We start from the raw sequence: 20,563 nt of genomic DNA, 5'->3' as shown, positions 1-20,563 counted from the left end.
CATTATAAGCTTATGAAAATGCACTCATTCACAACAATCAGCCATCATTATCAGTCAGCTACTGCAAAAGAGAGGTTATTGTTCTCATATGGCAGTGTTTGATGCAAAGTCACATCTGAAGCTGTGCGGTAATAATGGGTTGATTGAGGAGCTGAGCTTATCTTCTGTTTACAGATCCCACCCTTTCCGCAAGCATCAACTCACTTTCTAGCTGCAGGCATTTCTGGAGCTCAAGCATTGGAGACTCTCTCGAAGAGTTGCTTGCTTACATTCACTAATATATAATCATCATGTGTTCTGGCCATTTCTATCTAATATCTAAGTGGCTGAATTGTTTACTTATGTTTTTTTTAATAAGTCTTCCCATTAATGCCATCATCATCTTCCTTCAGGCCGATTTGTGAATGAGCACAAATACAAGATGCGGGATTTACCAATCATAACCGATCATATCCAATCACAGCACGATGGAGGCATTGCCTCCTCTTACGTCACTTTCCCCCATTCATTCTCAATTACCCCCCACTAAACCCACCACACGCTTTAGGGGGGGTCTGTTAAAACTCAATGGACTCAGGGGAGGCAAGAGATACGTGGTGTCCCGCTGTAACTTTACCTGCGGGTGTCGCTGTTGGACAGTGTTGCTTCAGAAAAACGAGTGACTTTTACACTTTTTAATGTCACATTCTGTAATATTTGTGCTGCTTTATTTGTAATAGGCAACCGATTCTTCCCTCATCCAGTTTTTTTTAGGTGAGACTGCCTCCCTTGCCTCCTTGGAGGAAACTCCTGATACAAACACACTTGGAAACACAGATCTCTGTGAAGTGGTTTAATGTGCATTGGATCAGCATGGATCTATTTTGTACACTAATTTAACGGTACACATTGTCACTGTTCTACTTTCCTAGCAATGGTTAAAAAGTTGATCCAGTATCCATGAATAAAGGCAGGTGAATGAGGACTCACCTAGCCTAGAGAGTAGAGACGTCCTTAAATGAGGACATTGACAATTTAATGACCATTGAAACATTACTACAATATGGGCATATTCCACGCATGAATACAGAACACTTTGGTGTTCCACGACTTTTTCCTTCTTCTTTTTTCAAGTATCAGAGGCACAAATACCACGTTTTTTGTTGTGCTGATTATAATTATTAGATATATTTAATAAACTTAAGTGACAAATTTAACTAACTTCAATTAACAAAAACCCAGTATTTAACAGTCACATTTTGCGCGCAACCCTGATACCAGGAAAACATCTTAACTTATGGTAACAGGAAAAGAAGCAAACCTCCATGTAAATTAAAAGTAAAAATCATATTTAGTTTGACCTTAATGTTGACGAACAGCATTCTTTCCTCAAAGCACTCAGATGTGTGCACTCCGACCCTCCTCCCACTATTACACCATAAACTCTCACACAGTACCAGGAGGTTGATCTATGGACTATTCATTCGCACAATGAACCGATCCCTTTCCAAATGATTATGAATACAAACATTAGTCACATTACATTAGTTTGGCGTTACACAGAGCTTTAATGCCTAAAATAGTCAACTTACACGCTGACACTTATCAGGCATTCGGCGCAGGTAAGCAGCAGCACCCCTTTATTAGGCAAATGAGGTTCACTGACCTTCAAAGGCGCTTCGAGCAGTTTGTGAACACCGGCGATCTGTTCGTTCAACGGCAAATGCTCGTTCAAGTCATACTGCGGAGGTCTGCGGGGCTCGGGGAAATTTGTGCACACAAATGGGTCTGAATCCTCCAGATATTGCACTCGACACGTTATTGTAGCCATTGTTCATCCGTGGTCACAAAGTATAAAAGTTAAACTCGCTTTCCACCGCAGATTTCTGTTTGTTGTACCAAGTCATATAAAGGAGAAAAGCGACTGGACCCACCACGCGCCACTGTCAACACTGAAGTGAAACTCGGGCTGTAGTCAAATTAAAGAGCAGAGCAATGACGTCATCAGGAAACAGGCCGAATGAACTTCAATGCTGAGTTCGGAAACACATTCTAGTACTCTACTTTTATGTCATAGAAAGATATGGTAAAAGTATTACGAGTAGTATACTTGCTAAATAGTATGCAGTTCTTAATAAAAATACAAGGACTGATATGAGCTCAGCAGCTCACATGTATGATGTCACTCCACACAATTACAGAAGCAATAATAAAACATTTTAAAATGAGACTCCATAGCACGTTATAGGGTATGTTTCTTGACAACCTTACATGTTAATTTATGGCAAAAGTATTCAATGTGAGCAGGTACAGCGTACTGAACTGTAAAAAACGTGTTATGGCTCCATCTGCTGGTCAGATACAATTCTATTTGTGATGAGTCTCTTTGTATGTTGAGTTCAAATTTCATGCAAAGCAAATGACTCATCACCAGCCAAAGGATAATCTCTCAATTACTTCCTTTGAAACACACAGCACACTATAAGCACTATTAAACAAATATTATAAAGCACTATAAAACACTATTTCCCCGTATATCCATGTATGTAGGCCTATGTGTTAAATAATAATTCTCATGAATTTCAATGGATAGGTTTTACATGGCCAAGGTCAACCTGGGCTATGTTTCTCAGTCAACTATAGCCTGCAAGTCCCGAGGTTACAACACAATTCAGCGGCACTTGCGACCATAGTTAAGTAACGATGCTTTTGGGAAAATCACCCCTGGTTAGGGTTCATAGACCACCTGGTTAAGCTGGTGAAGACCTAGCTGATCTGATTCACCATGCTCAAAATTCAGCTTGATCTGGTTGGCTGTGTTATACAAATAAGGTTGTCAGGACGTTTGTTTGTTTTTGACCTATGACCAGGACAACTGTTGGTATTCTTTACATAGAATAATTTAATCTTTAATCTTTTTTTTTTTTTTTACACAAGCCAACCAGGGGCCAGTTGCATAAACATAGCCATTATGTTAAGACTGTGTCTTAAAGGGATAGTTCACCCAAAAATGAAAATTCCGTCATTATTATCTCACCCTCAAGTTGTTTCAAGTCCTTCTTTTTTCTGCTGAACACAAAAGAAGATATTTTGAAAAATGTCTGTAACCAAACAGTTGATGGACCCCATTGACTTCCATAGTAGGAAAAAAATAAATACTATGGAAGTCAATGGGGTCCATCAACTGTTTGATTACAGACATTTTTCAAAATATCTTCTTTTGTGTTCAGCAGAAAAAAGAAATTCTTACAGGTTTGAAACAACTTGAGGGCTGTTCAACCTCATTTTTGGGGGAACTATCCCTTTAAGAACTAGTATGATCAACTAGAAGTTAGTCAGGGGTAATCAGTCTTACTGTTCGGTGTCAAATTAGACCAATCTACGTTTTTATGTTACTGACTTAAAAAAGTTATTAACAGTTTTAAAGAATAAAATTGGATGACTAACTTGTAAGACTAGTCTTAACAGTTTATGCAACTGGCCACAGGCCTTTCAGATTGCCTGGAACAGTTTTAGATATAAGTAACTTAATCTACAGACAGAACAGAATATTTGCAATACTTTACAAAATGTTTATTGGTTTTTAAAACCACTTTTAAAAAAAAATCTCAACATCAGTCAGCACTTATAATACAAAAGAATGAGAATCTTGCAGAAATGTCTTAAATTGATCAAACTACCATAAAGAGTCTGTACATAAACAATAACAACATAGGGAATAGCAAAGGTAAGAAAGAAAGACACGGGGAACGGTAAGTTTTACCAGGTCAGTGAATAATACAGTCACAATTCTGGCCTGCCTCTTCATTAAAGTAGAAATAGTAGTGCTTGTTCAAAAACAAATGTTCACATACATACTTTAAGCAGAAGGAAATAGTACATGAAGACTTCAAATAAAATTTAAAAAAAAATTAAAAAATGAACACCAGACATTATCTGAGTTATTTCAAAACAAGTCAACGAGTGAACTTTCTTCTGTTGAACAGAAATACTTGTTACTATAAAGAGTCATGACATTTATGTACAGTGATTGTGAACAAATGCATATTTACGATTTTGATAATGTAATGAACGTTCGATTATTAAACGTTCAAATTATTTAATTAAACATTTTAATTGCTTTCACTTATTTACATGCAAGTACTTCTCACCAAGATCCTCATAGGACTCTTTTTTTTACTTGAATCTTTTTCCAAAAAGTAGTTCTTCAAACCAGTCTACTGAGGCTTCATGTACTGCACTGAAATTCTCAAAGCTCATTGAAGAAATTAGTGCAATAAAAGGAACCACTAGAACTTTGCGAATTTCCAGTTGTTACACTTCCAGTGTTAACTGCTAGATCCCTGTTTATCAAAAAAAAAAAAAAAAACAGAGAGAAAAAGATATGCAATCTTGTAATATAAAACCACAATACATACTTTAAAATCCATGCTATATTCCCACACAAAAGCACTCTTCTGCAAAAAAGAAAAGAAAAAAAGAAATGCAAAATGCAATAAAAAAAAAAAACTGGAAACCAATTAATAATAAATAGAAAACAATGCTTGAAAATTAAAACTCACACATCTATATCTATACAAGAGATGACTAGTTGTGTAAACTATTAATTGTAACAATTAAAAACAAAACAAAAAAACTGTCAAGGGACCATTGATGACTATTATCATGGTCATATTGTCAATATGAATGTTAGTCAAACTGGTAATACATTGTCATTTTTTTCCCTTTTATAAATGGAGCTTATTTACAGCACGTCACAAACAGAAGTTCAATAGTCCACTTTTTCATCCCATAAGAATCGTCCTGCTACAAATACCAGAAGTACGAAGTCTGACATGATCAGTAAATAAAATTCAAGTGATACAGTGGTCTTATGCAAATGCCACTATGTATTCACAAAACAAATTCCCTTTTCAACCCCACAATCTTGGCCCCATTTCAACCTGGGTGATATTTCCACAAATTCATTTTAAAACATGCACCTTAAAAGCTGGGGTAATAATTAAATTTGAAAGTGGTGATACTAAAAAGGTAGAATTACTTCAACATTTTTCTCAGTAACTCCAAAACTTGTCTTTGGTATGGAAGTAAGGCTAAGATGGACTTTAATAACTACCACACTCAGAAACAAAGTGTATGCTCTGATATTCTGAAAGCATGGTACAGTAATGGCCATTTGAATGAAATGTCTTCATTCCAGCTTTGAAATTAGCACTGAGTTTGTTTATTAGTAATGTGATCTGGGTTTTTACAGCTGGTACGATCTTTTGATTAAGGGGTAAAGGCTCTTTAATAGTGCATGTTATAAATAAGTTCCTGAATGAATCGCTCAAGTAGAAAACAGTCATTGAAAATGCCAAAACGAGGCATGTGCATGAGAGCATATATACGTCAATGAATATCATTTATGCAAACTGCTAAATGACAAGCATCAATTGGGGGGAAATTCATATGAAGTCAAAATGTGGCTAATCAACTTTTTCTTAGCCTCATTAATGCATAGTTGACAATAAAACAAACATTGGAGACAACTTTGACAACTGTCCTATAATCTTTTTTCCACAACTATAATCCACTTTGGCATTTTTGTTTCACCAGTTACTATTAATCCTTCCCCATTTTCCCATTTCCAATTCTTCCATTTAAAATGTGACCTTTTCTCAGCCATATTCAAATTGCAAATGCAATATAAAGGTGCCAGCTAGTGCAATAACCAGTGCCATTATTATGTAATGATTGTGTATATATAAAAAAAAAAAAATTCCCACCCTGTTCTGTGGGATAAAATCTGAATGATCTCTTTAAATCTAGAGACTTGGGGAAACCTGAGATGCAGCTCAGGACAGCATATTGCAAAAAAAAAAAGACAAAGAAAAAGAGTCTCTCATAGATTTCAATTTAGTTAAATATTAGCATATACCTGTATAACATTAAATAGCAAAAGTGCACTCATTTATTCACTTTGAACATAATCACCATCCATCTAACGTAAAAAAAAAAACTTTTGTGCTGCATACATCCCAATTGACAGTGGCAATAAGAATGAATCTGCAAATATCACTTATCTTATTGCACACAAATAGAATTTGTAATATGAGTCAGCAAGTTATTACTTTTTGAACAGCTGCTGCTGGTATAAGTTGAAATATTTCAATATTAAGCATAACCTGAAAGCTTAACAAAGCTGATGCGATCTTCCCTTATTCTTTGTTTACTGAAGACAATCCAGATGTTACAGTAATATGTTCAAAGTTGTCACTTATTATGGTTTACTGCAAATGGAAGCACCGATTTTCTTAACAGAGTGAAAAAAAAGCTAATTAGATGAGGTAAAGTACCCCATACAGCTGGTGTTAACCTCAAAATACAAATATCTTTCTTTAAGATAAAGGGTTAAAAGGAAATTCTTATTTTCCAATTTTCAATACAATGCCCTTTGACTGCAAAATGTTCAAAGGATTATAAAAAAGTTGCGTAAATTAATGCATGAAACAGCGTTGAGGCATAAAAAAAGCTTTCTGATGACTCCTTATGTAAAGCTCTGACGTGGGTTTTCTTTACAAAACTGGTGGGAAAGAGGAGGCAAAATGTGACAGCACTCCCCGGTTAGACTGTGTTGCACTAACCATTGAGACAAAAACCCAACAATTTTGAAAGCGCAATAATTTCTGTTCAGCCTGGCACTTCAATATGGACCTGTATCACGATGTCCAGGGGCTTACTATAGTAGGTGGTGCACAACAATGAGGTGAATACATACATCAATGAGATTTCAAAAATGCATACATAGAAACCTATACAAATATAAAAACAACACAAAAGCACAAATTAACCCAACATTTCCACTGTTGCCTGGTCTTTACTCTCCAACCAGTCAAAGCCAGCAGAATTCACAGTCTCGCTGCAAATCTGTTGAAAAAGTGGGTCATTCTTCAGTTCCTCCAGTGTTGAGTCTTCATATTGTCCTGGCTGTTGACAAGGGTCAAAAAGAAGGTTGGTGTCCAATGTATTTAAGTCATTTATGCCACCGGTGAGCTCAGAGGTTAGTCGCATATCGCTGGTAAACTCTGAACCCCCAGCACTGAGCTTTGATCCTTGACCCACAAGCTGTGAGCTAGCATTCAAGCTTTCCTCATTTAAAAGATCTTTAACAGTTCGGTCTAAATCCAATGGTTGCTGGTGCTGATGTTGTTGGAGGTTTTGCTGTAGAGGCAACAGCATGGCCTGACTCTGCTGTTCCTGCCCAAGGAGCTGCCGTCTGCCTAAGTGCTGTTGCTGTTGTGACGGCTGGTGCTCCCCTGAGGCTGATTGTGCTTGGCTTTCGTCTACAGAGAAACTCGTCGGCTCCTCCCTGGCATTTTTCATGAGGTAACCAGGCTTTTGGGACTCAAAGGCTGATGAACAAGGTGAGATCAGAGCTTGGTGGCTGGCACTACCAGGGAAGCTGGGCACTGTGGTGGTCTCCAGAATCTGGGTGAGATTCATGCGGGCAGTGTAGTTGGACGGCATGTTGTTGATTCCGAGGCCACGTACAGAGTCATCTCCATCGACATCCATTTTGCTGATGAGGACATTGGTGATATTTTTGGTATTAATCTGCTGGCCTGCTTGCATGGGTAGAACCTCAGACTGCATCATCACGGTCACTGGAACGGACTGACTCCTCTGTGCCATGCTGCTGACACTTACATCAGGGTCAAAGTTAGAAAAGATGTTTAGCACTTCAGGTGTTACAGGTGAGTTGAAAGGAGAGACCACAGAGTGGGGAACATTGGGAGCTTGAGTTCCACTCAAGTTGCGCTGCCTGACTGCCGGGCTAACGCTGCGGCAACGAAATGTTCCAGACCCTGAGGTGGTGCTGGCTTTGTTGTCAAGGGGTGCTGGGACAGCAAAACCCTCTTTCTTGTTTAGGCTAGCCATGCTTGCCACTTGCTGCTGGACAGGTGAAATGGGTGTCAAGCGGCTGATATGAGTGTCATGATGTCTGCTTTGCGGTTGACAGGTCTGGCCCGGGATGGCAAAGGCGTGAGGCTTTCGAAAGTGGTCATCTACCAGGTCTTGGTAGCTGGGCAGAATGCTAATGCAATTGTTAGAGTTCCCACCACTGTTATTGTACCCACTGTTCATCCACTCCAGTTTAGTCTTATCTGGATGCGTTGCCATTGGTCTTTGCATGGGCTTGACAGGGCTCGAGGAGACCGTACTTCCGTCGTGGTATCCAGTGATGCTGGAGTTAATTGGAGTAAATGCAAAAGGGTTCCTGCACTCCACTGGGCTGGGTGGGACACTACTGCTGCAGTTGGAGTGTGGCGTGCCAATAGGAGTTTGTCGACTACTTCCAAGAGCACTGTCGACTGGAGTGGTGGGGACTAGGCGCAAACAGGGGCTTTCGTGCATCAATCCCTGGCCGTTTCCCATTATCTCCGAAGTGGGAGTAGGTGTCGGAGTGGGTGTTTGGATTGGGGTCCTGCTGCTATGAGCAGAGCTGTAGTACAGGCTGTTAGTCTGGAAGGTAGACATTATGGTAGTCTGCATGGTTTGATGCTGGCCTTGCAGTGAAATATCCACACAGTTGCTGAAACTTTGTATGCTATTGTTAATTTTCATCTGCTCTTCCATTTGTACAAGTTCCTCGACGATGCTATCCTGGGTCATGTCATCATCATTAAAGGGGTAGTAGCCAACGTTGGCCTGAGTTCCATAGTCAATCATCTGAGCCTGTTGGTTGGCAGGAGAGGGTTGAGCAATTGCAGGAAGATGCTCCATCACTGGGGTGGACATTTGCTTTGGCTCAGACACCATTTGCGGACCATAGACTTCTTGATGTGATTGAGTGCCATCTTGTGGCTCACTATCCCAAAACACACTCTTCAGTTCATATACTGAGGAGTCGTCGGATTGATCTATAAGCAAATTCTGTGAGTTTTTTGTTACTTGTTGTAGCAGTGCTTGACCTGGAGCACTAACAGTACGAGTGACCTCAGCTCTACCTTCAATTCCTGTTGAAGATCCTTCCCATCTCCCTTGGGAGATACTTCGCGGCCTGCTAACAGTCTGAAACATGGTGTTCCCTACTGATGTATCCTGACTTGATGTAGAGGGGACAGGAACTCTATAATCCACAACTGATGAAGCTCCTTCCCATCTTCCTTGGGAGGTGCTTTGTGGCCTGCGAATTGTCTGGAAACCAGTATTCCTGACCGGAGCTGCAGTAGCTTTGCCTATGGCTGTGGGTGCACTTTCTGGCCTGATTGGAGTACATGATCTTGGAAATTGCTTTGTCATTATTTCAGACTTCTGTTCATCGGATCCACTGGCTGATAGTACAGAGATGTGGGCTTTTTTAACAGGTGTTGGGCTCAAATCAGTGCATAAGCCAGGTCTCTTGTGAGGGCTCTTGGATGCCAACACAACATCTTTGGGTGACATCACAACTGCATTACTGCTGATTGACTGAGTGCTGCTTGTGTTCTGGTACAAAGTGCTTTCATTAGTGTTAAATGTATTATTACTGCCAGCAGCCAGAGTATTGGCACTAAGGAGTGTCCTCCCATTGCATTTGGTCCCTATGTACAATCCCAGAGAGCCCTTGTCAAGAGGAGTAGGTACACTAGTCGCTCTGGGTTTAAGAATTCCTGACCGTTGTACACCACCAACGGAGTCTGAAGTGGTTGCCAGCCTACTAGTGCCACCCTGCTCTTGACCACCTCCAATTATGGCTTCGATATTTGTTTTAGTGTTGATGACAGGCATTGTGGTTGAACGTCCGGATCTTGCCAAAACAGACGACATTGCAGCTATAGACCCACTGCGAACACGCGTAACTGGCTGTGGATCATCACTGAGGCTGGCAACTCCAGCAGATGAAGGTCTGACTTTGTTGCTGGTAGGGGTATCTGCTGGTGTGTTGGTACCATTGCCATTAGAGCCCAGAGATATGGTTGTCATTTTGACAACATTGACCGAACTGACGTGCGGAGTTGACATTACTGTCTTGATGGGGCTGTTGGTGATGAGTAGGGTTGGCGAACGCAGGGTGATGCCACTTGAGGCAGATGGTTTGGGCAGGATTTGGGCATACCGTTGTCGGGCTGACCGGTCGCTTACCGGACTAGCTGGGATGTTATGAGGTGTCTTGGGGCACTGCTTAACAGGCTGCACTGACTGGGTAACCACTTGAAAGTTTACAGGAAGAACTTTGCTGTCTGCAGCTGCCATGGGGAGAGGGCTAGGAGACGTTAACTGCTTACTCCTCTGAACCTGCATGAAATACAAAAAGGAAAAAAAAGAGAAACATTAGTTTAATAAATATTAGATAAATAATTTTATATTAATATTAGTGGTGCACGATATATCGGCCGCCGATATAATATCGGCCGATATGGTCATTTTTTTACACATCGGTATCGTTCCGATGTCAAAATATGGCCGATGTGAACAGGCCGATATTTAACGTGTGAAGCTGAAGAGGTTGATGTGAGAGAAATACACATTTCATACAGATGACATAAGCAGAGAACAGTCTGTTTTCTTTCATTTTGAATTGTTCTGTTTAAAAATAGAAGTTTCAAGCTTTCTATATATGTCTCAGGTCAGGTCTGTGAGGCAGGTAGGTTTCGGTTCATTTATGAGACGCGCTCCAGGTTCACGCCGTAGCCTCTGTCCTGATTAAATATTTTCTAGTATATTTACTTTTTATTTATTAAATCCAATTCAATTCGTTGATGAAACATTGATCAAAATTAAGATACAATTAGGTTTCGGTTCATTTATGAGACGCGCTCCAGGTTCACGCGCCGTCGCCTCTGTCCTGATTAAATATTTTCTAGTATATATACTTTTTATTTATTAAATCCAATGCAATTCGTTGATGAAACATTGATCAAAATTAAGATACAATTAATACAAAACGAAATTAAATTTAAAGACAGGCTTTGTGCTTTCTGCTTGAGGTCTCTGTGAAAGTTTTAAAGCAGTTTTTAAGTGCCGAGAGCGCTCACGTCCGTAACATTGTTAATGCAGTCCAGTGCGACTTATGTTTTTTTCCTCCTCATGACACATTTTTGACTGATCGTTTTTTGACTCGTAGATATTTGAATATATTGCTTGATATATGATACCCATTCGAATTTGATTTTTCTCAAAAGTGACAGCGCGTGTGATTTGTGGATTCTGATAAGCGCGAGTGGAGAAACAGGCGTTTATTTATTCATTCTCAGTGTTGAGAAACGTAGCCTTCATGTGTTATTGTGTTAATAATAACTAAAGTAGCCTACCTAATTATGTTACATATTTAGTTTGTATGAAAACTATCGCGTTCGTTACTTATGGATTAAAAAAGTAGGCAACCGGTGCTGCGCGAGCTCTCTCTCACAAACACGGACGCGCGCACATAGAGAGAGAAGATAATTGTAAAATGAAAACGGGCTAAGTTTAAATTTTGTTCTTGCTTGTTTGTTTTTTTCTGTCAAAATGTCAGAAAGCATTTTGTATTATCCATCCGTGTTTTTAAAATTCGTTAAATGACGGACGTTTTACTGTTAACACAGCCCATATGTCGGATTCGTCTTATAGCCTACTTGTTATTATTTTTAGAATAAGTGATTCGTTATGCTATTATTGGACTCCTGTCTATTCATTGTCAACTGTTTTCTATAAATATGTTTGTATTGGCTAACATTTATTCAGCTGCGTGTCCTGTTTAAAATGTGCAATGTTCAAACGCAAAGACAGTCACAAGAAGCCCTTTTCCCTGTGGTATTTTTTAGAATAATATTTGGATATTGGAATAATAAATGAAGTAGCCTATCTTAATTGTACACATGTTCCTGTTTTTTTTTTTTTTTTTTTTTACTGTTTTCTAAGGGTTTCTTAATTTTATACAAGTTGACCAGCACACATTATATGCAATGCAATGTGTGTATGTGTGACATATTTTGCACACAGGTAAAGGTGCCCAATATCAGTCATTTCTAAAGTAAAAAAAATGTGTTTTGGAAAATAGCTCTTCATTTGATAATCATTAAAATTTGTTTTCTATACAGAGATATCGACATCGGTAAATATCGGTATCGGCCATAACAGCAATATTAATATCGGTTATCGGTATCGGCCACAATTTTCACATCGGTGCATCCCTAATTAATATTAAATTATTTATAAAACTACTATAAAATAAAATCAAATGTGACATTTTTTGATATTTTTGAGATTTGTGTAAAAATCGTAGTTTACCGTGATGGGGCTGGAAACAGCTGCAACCACAATCCCAATAGGTTGAGGCGAAAGAAGAGCAGGACTTCCACAAGGTATGCCTGTCCCTGCTCCGGGAGTTATGCCCCCATCTACCCTCCTGGCCTGAGCTTCACCAGGGAGTGGAGAATGTAGTTTCTGTTCCTGCTGCTTCTTCTGTATCTTCCTTTGTAGTTGCTGTTTGGCATCTACTGAGGGTGAGACCAGGGTTTTAACCTGAGGCTGGAATGAGTGTGCATCGGCTGTGGGAGCGAATGCAGACGACTGAATGGACATCTTTGCTCCTGTGGGAAAAAAGAGAATCAGTTGTAGAATTATGACGACATTAAAAAATAAATTAAATACATTTTTCCAAGAAACATAATGCACTTATTTTTAGGTTTGTCTTGTGTTTGCTAGCCACAAGGTGGAGACATTTCCAAGTGTAGGTACATGGAATGAAGTCGCTGGGCTGTTACAAGTTTACTGTACCTGAGGGGGAACCGGTCATCACAGTAAGAGCAGCCACAGACTTAGTTCCAATGTAGTGGCTGTTCAAAAGAAACCGAGCCAGGTCGTCAACGCTGTCAAACTGCCGACTCAGCACTTTCTGTGCCCACTCGCACACCAACCCACATGCGGCAATGCGCACCTCATCTTCTGCACTTGACAGTTGACCAGTAGCTTCAAACACTTCACACTGACAATGAAAAATCAGCACAAATTTTTTTAGGCTTTCACACATGCAATTTTTTGTTATTTGAGAGATGTTTAATATTATTATAATGGTAAGAGTGATAAAATTGCAGCGAATCAGAGATAAGACAAGAAAAGATGAGTAAAGAAAAAAAAAAAAGAAAAAAAAAAAAGAGTAGTAACTCACCCCATCACCTGATTTGTGAAGATCTAGGTTGGGAAGAGATGGCATGTGTACACAAGCCTTCTTCCTAAGTCCACTATAGCAATATGTTCACAGAAGTCAAGGAAATACATCTGTCCATTATATAAAGAAAAGGTGCTTGGATTTCCACATATCAAAAAAAGGTATTAAATCACTTTGGTGTGAAGCAAATAACATACTGAAGATAAATGATTTGTCAATTGATAAATGTTTGTCAACACTGGAATTAAAACTAAATTCATTTTGTTTGATCTATGTCAATATATATATATATATATATAAAAAAAAAAAAAAAAATCACTAGTGAGGCTAACAGCCCATGCGGGGCAAAGATGTTGGTCACAAATAAAGACTAATCGTAGAGCTTTCACACCAAACAAAATATGCATCTACACTCTTCTGTATGAAAAGTTTGGGTAAGAAAAGAGACAGTATGTAGGTCTACAGTGGGTTTTCGATCTCATGAACTCTAATTGTACCTTTAAAGAACATGTCACACAGCTTAGAATGAAAGCTGATATATTTTCCAGTTTTTGTTCCTAGATGTACACACTTCACAGTAGATGTTATTACATCAAACATGACCTTCAAAAACCTTAAAGTATGGCAACTACATTATTGTTTGGGAAAATCAATCACCAAAAAGCTTAGATTCAATTCTCGTGCATAAGAAAATACAAGATGTCCTTTACTGGAATGAAAGCGTTGCTTTCTTGGGCTTTAGAGTTGGTGAGGATTGGATTTCCGTTGCAGTAGCAACCGTCAACAACAAGCATGGTTTATTTCAGTGACGCACCACTCTGAAATTAAAAATAATATTCAGGCTCACGAATGCACTTTCAATCCTGCCTTACTTAACACCAAAATAACAATGACCACAGTTACACAACATAATAATTTCTGAGATCTGACATAACAGCTAAAGACATGTTGTTGTTGTTATGTCGCTTACTATTATGGTATCTTTTAACAAAACACTAAAATAAAAAGATTAATTTAGATTCATATCACCTATTAAAAACCTCAAAATAAAAGTCAAATTTGACTTTTTCTATTAATTTTTCTTTTTCCATTTCAAAATTAAGTTATAAAGTAGTAATACTATAGCCTGTACTTCCTAACAGAGCACAAAAGAGAAATGATCTCCACTGTAAAACAAGGCTGTAAAGAAATTAATGGACACTTTGGCTGAATGTCTTTTGAAGATCAGCATTTGGCAGCCGATAGTAAACAGGTTTCCTATACAACAAAACTGTTCAAGGACTCGAAGTTTATTTTGATTCGATTTTTGATCTATATTTAGCAGCTACATGAATTACAGCAACAGATGCTTTAGTACACAGAGTTCAGGGACAGGAACGTGTATGTGTGTCTGCTTTGGGGGACTGGGAAAAGGGAGGATGGGATTGTTACAAAAAGTTCCATTGAAGGATATTTGGATTTGCCTCGCATGCCAAGCCGCCTCGCTTTCATGGTGGGAAAGACGTTCTTCATGATCTTTCCAAAGTCTGCAGCACTGAGAGCGTGATAGCCCAGGCTATCACAGTAACTCCTGAGAAGCACACATGTAAAAGAAATCAATTACACTTTGCACAGAGACCACTCACAGAAAACAAAACAAAAGCATATCAAGCTCTGTGCAAAAAATACTTGCTGAAATACATTCTCCATAAACTTAAACCTCAACCAACTAGGAACCAACTGAGCTGAAATGTTTATGTATAAAGCAAGATGGCCCAGGATTCCTGGCTTACTTGTACTCATCATAGACTTCTTGTTTAGGCAGTGATGTTTCAGGGTGCTCCTCAAGATGGTTCCGAATCCAGCTAAATGCGTGCATCTGCTGGGAACGACTTGATGACATGGCACTCTGCTCACTGAGAGAAAAGAATTAAACACCACACGATTAGAACAAATTTGCTATACTATTTTGCTGGTGTTTTTCTCCTACCATTAGCAAAACATAATATGGAAAAAGATGATAAAAGCATTAGTGAAAAGTTCCATTGCCCTCATTTTGCATTCGATTCGGATGTAGTTTAGTAGAACCCATAAGATCACTCACTTTTTCTCAATGCCACTGCTTGGTCCAGAAGGCAACTTGAGATAGAGGTAGAGTTTTTCAATGTCTGTAAGCTTCTCCACATCTTGCTGCAAAGCAACAGAAACACAGACGATGTGTGCTCAATATGAAGCCGTGTTTCAAGAGTTTGAAATGTCAAGTACAGAAGACTTAGCATCAAGTACAGAAGAAGCCTAAGAAAATTAGATAATCATGAAATAAAAGTATAGTGACATGACAGCATTTTACTTCCTGGTCACACTGAAAACAAGCTTTTGAATATAGGGAAAAGGTATCTTTAGAATCACACAGAAAATTGTCTGGTTGGACTCAAAATTAAATTAAACAAAAGTACAAGTTTGATCAGCTGGACCAAATAATGGACCAAAAACCTTTCTTTTACAGAATATACACAACTCAGAAATACAATTTTTTTTATGGTTTCAAAGAAGTCTCCTATGCTCACCAAAGTAAAACCAGTAATATTGTGAAACATTACAATTTAAAATAACTTTTCTATTTTAACATATTTTAAAACGTATCCTATGATGGCAAAGCTGAATTTTCAGCATCATTAGGCTTCTTCCAGTCTTTAGTGTCACATGATCCTTCAGACCTCTATTTATAATTCTAATAATGCTGATTTGATGATCAAGAAACATTTCTTATTATTATCAATGTTGTAGACAGTTGCTGTTGAATGTGTGTAAACCTTTTTACACGATTCTTTGATGAATAGAATAGATAGTTTGAATTTATTTTATTTGAAATAAAATGTTTTGTAACATTCCCAAATTCATTTACTGTCACTTTTGATCGGGTTTATGCATTATTCCCGAATAAAATGATATTTAAAGAATAAATAATGATAAAAAAGAAAATCTTACTGACACCAAACTTTTGAGCAGTAGTATATACGGGGGGTCATAATAACTGGACAGCCTGGGATCAAGTGATTCTTTACTGTCTAGCGCAGAGGAGAAGTGCTGAATGAAGGGGGAACCACAGATGTCTGAAAGGCATCAGGGACCCATCCTATCCAATCAAAATGATCCGCTGACTATTTAACAATAAAGTAGTAAATAAATGCAAATTTACTCTCTTTTTACAACATAATCATACAGACAGATGTGTGCATTAAAAAAGATCTTATTCTGATCTTCAGGTCTCTGTATTTCTCTTACAGCTGAGCTGCTCCTAAATGTTAGTGTAGCACGCAGGCACTGAACAGCTCTTCAAAGAGAATGTGTAAGATGTTAGGGTGGGGCCGAGCTGATTTAAATTCTGCCCGAGTAGAGAGCAGCAGACACAAGTCTCTCCCTCCAGGCGCTGCTACCCATTTTCACTTGCCGGCTCTTTCTCACTCGCAAACATACGCTTAAACCCACAAACAATCTATAAACATTGGATAGAGATATTATAGTGGTTTTTGAAATTTAGTGCCTTTACTCAACAAGATGGGCTGAGACCTGCAGAGCTGTGAGCAGCGAGTTAAATTAAACAGACTTCAATAGGATTGTAAGGCATAACCTCAAACAGGAAGTCATCCAAGGTAAAAATAATCCCGAAGAATACCTAATCCCTCAGCGATCAGAGCAGTCAGTTAAGCCTGTATAAACAAGCCTTTGTTTTCATGGTGTCTGCCTGTGGGAGAAATGGAAGTGGGGATCTTCAAAAGTCCCACAACACCACACCACTACATCAACTATGTGTCCAAATTACCAAAGGCCATGTGAAAATAAACAATACCAACAACGCACAGCTTATGAAACTTGGGAAATGCACCTGTCACTTAAACATCTCTTCATCAGTGATGGCATCATCACACTGCTGATTCTCTCGCCCTCCCCTTTCCATTGAATTCTAAGAATAGTTGTGTCTCTCTCTGTCTTTTCCATTCGTCTCTTCGTTGCTAAGGGTTGATGGCTAGTAAATAGCTAAAGTTATCAACCACTGAGCGCCGTTAGCGTTAACATTGGAGAGGGGTAAGAAAAGTAAGTAAAAATGGCACGAGAATGCAGACATCTCGGAGCCAAGTGGACAACCCTATTTAAGAGAGGACTTGGCATGACTTTTTAAGGGTGGACAAACATAACATAAGCATGTGGAAAACAAAAACAGCACACATACGCTACCGGTTAAAGGTTTGGCGTCTGAAGATTGTTCTAAAGTTTTTGAAAGTCTCTTATGCTCACCAAATCGGGATTTATTTGATCAAAAATACATTTGATAAAATACATACAAAACTAATACTGTTAAATATTATTGCTATTTAAAATAACGGTTTTCTATTTGGTGATGGTAAAGCCAAATTTTCAGCGTCATTACTCCAGCCTTCAGTGTCACATGATCCTTCAGAAATCATTCTTATATGATGATTTGCTATAAATGTGGTATAAATGTGAAACCGGTTTCATATTTTTGTGGAAACCATGATACATTTTTTTTTTTTTTATTCTTTGATGGATAGAAAGTTAAAAGAACAGCATTTATTTGAAATAGAAATATTTTATTATAAATGGTTTTACTGCCACTGTTAATAAATTTAGTGCATCCTTGCTGAATCAAAGTATTCATTTCTTGTTTTTATAAATCATAATGAAACTTTTGATCAGTATTTTACTCAAACTTTAAGTAAGCCAAACTGAAAGACAGTGTACTTATGCTGATTTTTACAATAGCTTTGTCGAAAGTGTTTTCAATCTTATCATTCATTCATCAGCCTCTCAACACTGAGATGGAACAGAAATTGGCAAACAGGTCATGACAATATTAGGGAGATCCTGTAACTCATCATCACTATAGCTCATTCATGCAGGTCTAATGTCCCCTGGGGAGTGTGAAGGCCCCTTACTCAGCAATACTGAGCCTGCTAGACATGCATGAATAACTCATGCATTTTTCAGAAGGACTGAACCCACGTCACCCGGTTCTTTCTGACAAGCCTACAGAAGTTTATCACAAGCAAATTCTTCCAGGCCGGATGCCAGAACAATTCAATACTGGGACAAAGTGATGATTCAGTAACAGTGAGTGAACATAATGAATTGAATTATTGTACAATATCCAGCATGTTTTACATTAAACGCTTAAAGGGATAGTTCACCCAAAATATATTCTGCATCATTAACTCACCATTGTCATTCCAAACCTGTATGACTTTGTATCTAATGTGGAATACAAAAGAAGATATTTAGAAGAACATCTCAGGGTTTTTTTTTTTTGTCAATTATATTAAAGAACAAAGTTGTTTTGGACCCCACTGACTTACACTGTAAGAACAAAAGCGGTTCCAAATATCTTCCTCTATGTTCCATGCACCAGTTAGGAACATTAACAATTTAAACAAATCAAACCTGTAAACCTGTTTGTTATAAAGAAACCTTAAACACAAAGTGTGATGATCCTTCAATAACAGAGTTGAAGTTTTTTTGCTCTGAATTTCTAATTTACAAATATTGTCCGAAAAACTTAAATATTATGAACAATTTTAAATATTATTATTTTGATTGACACTGTTAGTAACATGTAAATATGAGATAATAAGTTAAACAGCAGGGCTTTGTGGCATACTACTATGGAACGAAAGTTTCACGAGAGGAGGCTGATGCAAGACTCAGCGAGGGCTGGCAACATCCTACAGAGGTCAACAGTGGCAGACTAGAGGAGGAGGGGGCGGATAAGGACAGAGGAGGCGAGCAGCGAACACAGGAAATGCTGTCTAATATCTGGAGAGGATTTCATGTTACTTTTACCTTGAGGGGCCACACAGACCGCTGTCAATTTGTCTTTCCCTCATACGTCACACACACAACTCAAAACATTTAATGGTTGCAACTTGCAGCCCTACTTCAACTGATGTGAACCGTCTTCAATTTCTCAGCCATGCAGAAACATCCCCATATTACAAACATTAGCACAAATTACACTGTCGCACTCAATGAGTTTGTGCTGAACTAATTGACAGCTCAGAGATTATTAAAGGAGGCACACTTTACTCATTGTCTTTGTACTTTCATTTACAATTTTGAAGAAAAGTTTGTTTTCATGAGGCTTTGTGACTTTTCCAACAATTATATACTACAAAAATAGATTTATTAAATGTTATAATAGTGATTTGACAATGTATAAAAAATAAATTCAAAAGCAAAATGTCTGAAAAAACTATAATAGGGAGTGGAAATGGCTGAGCTAATAAGAGCTCCTCTGCAGCCATCTACTGGTTTTAGTGGTTATTTAATGTCTTATTATAATTTTAAAGTATAAAGTTTTTCAGCAAGTTTTGTTTTCCTACATCATGAAACTTAGTTTTACAAATGGGGACAATCTTTGAAGGATGAACAACAAATGTTTTTGGCCATCACATTAAAAATAACATTTAAATTGGAAAATATTCAGACTTTTGAGCTTTGAAGAGCTGGAAAAAGTTGTGTGAAATACTTGAAAAGGACTCATTCTTATAACAGTAGTCTATAACAGTCTAATTCACAGGGTTATGATCAAAGCTATTTGTGATTCATATCAGCATTGTCCCATTTCAATTTCAGTGTATCACTCACCTAGAGCTGCAAGATTCCAGATTAATTAAGAATCATGATTTTTTTTTGTTTCAAACAGATCACGATTCTCCCACAATTCTGAGCAGACAACTAAACAAAATACCATGTAATTTACTAGAGGTTCTGACAAAATGTTAATTGCTGCCGTATATTTCAGTTGCTTAATTAATCTGAATGAATTATATTAAAAAATATTTAGAAATATTTGGTTTAAAAAATATCGATTTGAATGAATGATTCAATGACTCTAAATACTTGTTTCACTACTGGATGAATCAGCGTTTTTTTGAACAAATCTCTTGAGCGAATGATTCAATAGCTATGACGTTTCCATCCAAAGTTGCGAATTTAACTTATGCGCAAAATTGGAACATCGCTTAAAACATTTGCGAATAAAGCACCGTTTCCATCCAGTGAGCAGAAGAGAACAAAATCGTCACTTCCTGATAAACTGGCGCTGTTAAATTATATCACTAAGAAAAAAAGGAAGTTGCTGCAGTATGAGAAGCCATTGTGTAAAATAATTTTGTATACAACAAATTATTATTAGAGCGTGCAGACGAAACGCAATGAATTTATGTTGCTTACAGAGGCGGATGCCTGCTGTTTGGGAACGCAGTCATGTAAGACAGTTCTGGGAGGTAATTATACTGAACCAGTCTGACGACAGACTTTGCTTAGGCATTACAGAATGACCAAAACAGCATTTCAGATGCTGTGCAACGAGATCTGTCCGCTGGTTAGTCCAGTTATGCCCTCTCATCGCAAAGTCAGATGTCTTTTTTGGTGTGCATCGAGGAATTTATTCAGTAAATGTGTTTTCATCTGGCA

At 38.1% G+C, this 20,563-nt stretch overlaps 2 protein-coding genes across 10 annotated transcripts in view; both read right to left on the bottom strand.

Annotated features, from left to right (window-relative positions):
- fhod1 (formin homology 2 domain containing 1) overlaps positions 1-1,971 on the bottom strand; it is a 57,623-nt gene extending 55,652 nt beyond the window's left edge. For all 9 annotated transcript variants that reach the window (XM_084403486.1, XM_084403487.1, XM_084403490.1 and 6 more), the window contains exon 1: positions 1,646-1,971. In XM_084403486.1, the coding sequence (XP_084259612.1) occupies positions 1,646-1,810 (165 nt within the window). In that variant the 5' untranslated portion in view covers positions 1,811-1,971. The remainder of the gene's footprint in view (positions 1-1,645) is intronic.
- A 1,566-nt stretch (positions 1,972-3,537) lies between these two features.
- rfx7a (regulatory factor X7a) overlaps positions 3,538-20,563 on the bottom strand; it is a 30,600-nt gene continuing 13,574 nt past the window's right edge. The window contains exons 3-9 of the mRNA XM_084405561.1: positions 15,177-15,262; positions 14,866-14,988; positions 14,547-14,663; positions 13,094-13,178; positions 12,703-12,910; positions 12,214-12,515; positions 3,538-10,239 (exon numbers count right to left, since the gene is read on the bottom strand). Coding sequence (XP_084261687.1) covers positions 6,808-10,239; positions 12,214-12,515; positions 12,703-12,910; positions 13,094-13,178; positions 14,547-14,663; positions 14,866-14,988; positions 15,177-15,262 — 4,353 coding nt within the window. The 3' untranslated portion in view covers positions 3,538-6,807. The remainder of the gene's footprint in view (positions 10,240-12,213; positions 12,516-12,702; positions 12,911-13,093; positions 13,179-14,546; positions 14,664-14,865; positions 14,989-15,176; positions 15,263-20,563) is intronic.

The sequence above is a fragment of the Rutilus rutilus genome (genome assembly GCF_951802725.1).
Source record: "Rutilus rutilus genome assembly, chromosome: 3".
Lineage (NCBI taxonomy): Eukaryota > Metazoa > Chordata > Actinopteri > Cypriniformes > Leuciscidae > Rutilus > Rutilus rutilus.
This window is presented reverse-complemented; position numbering and strand designations above follow the sequence as displayed.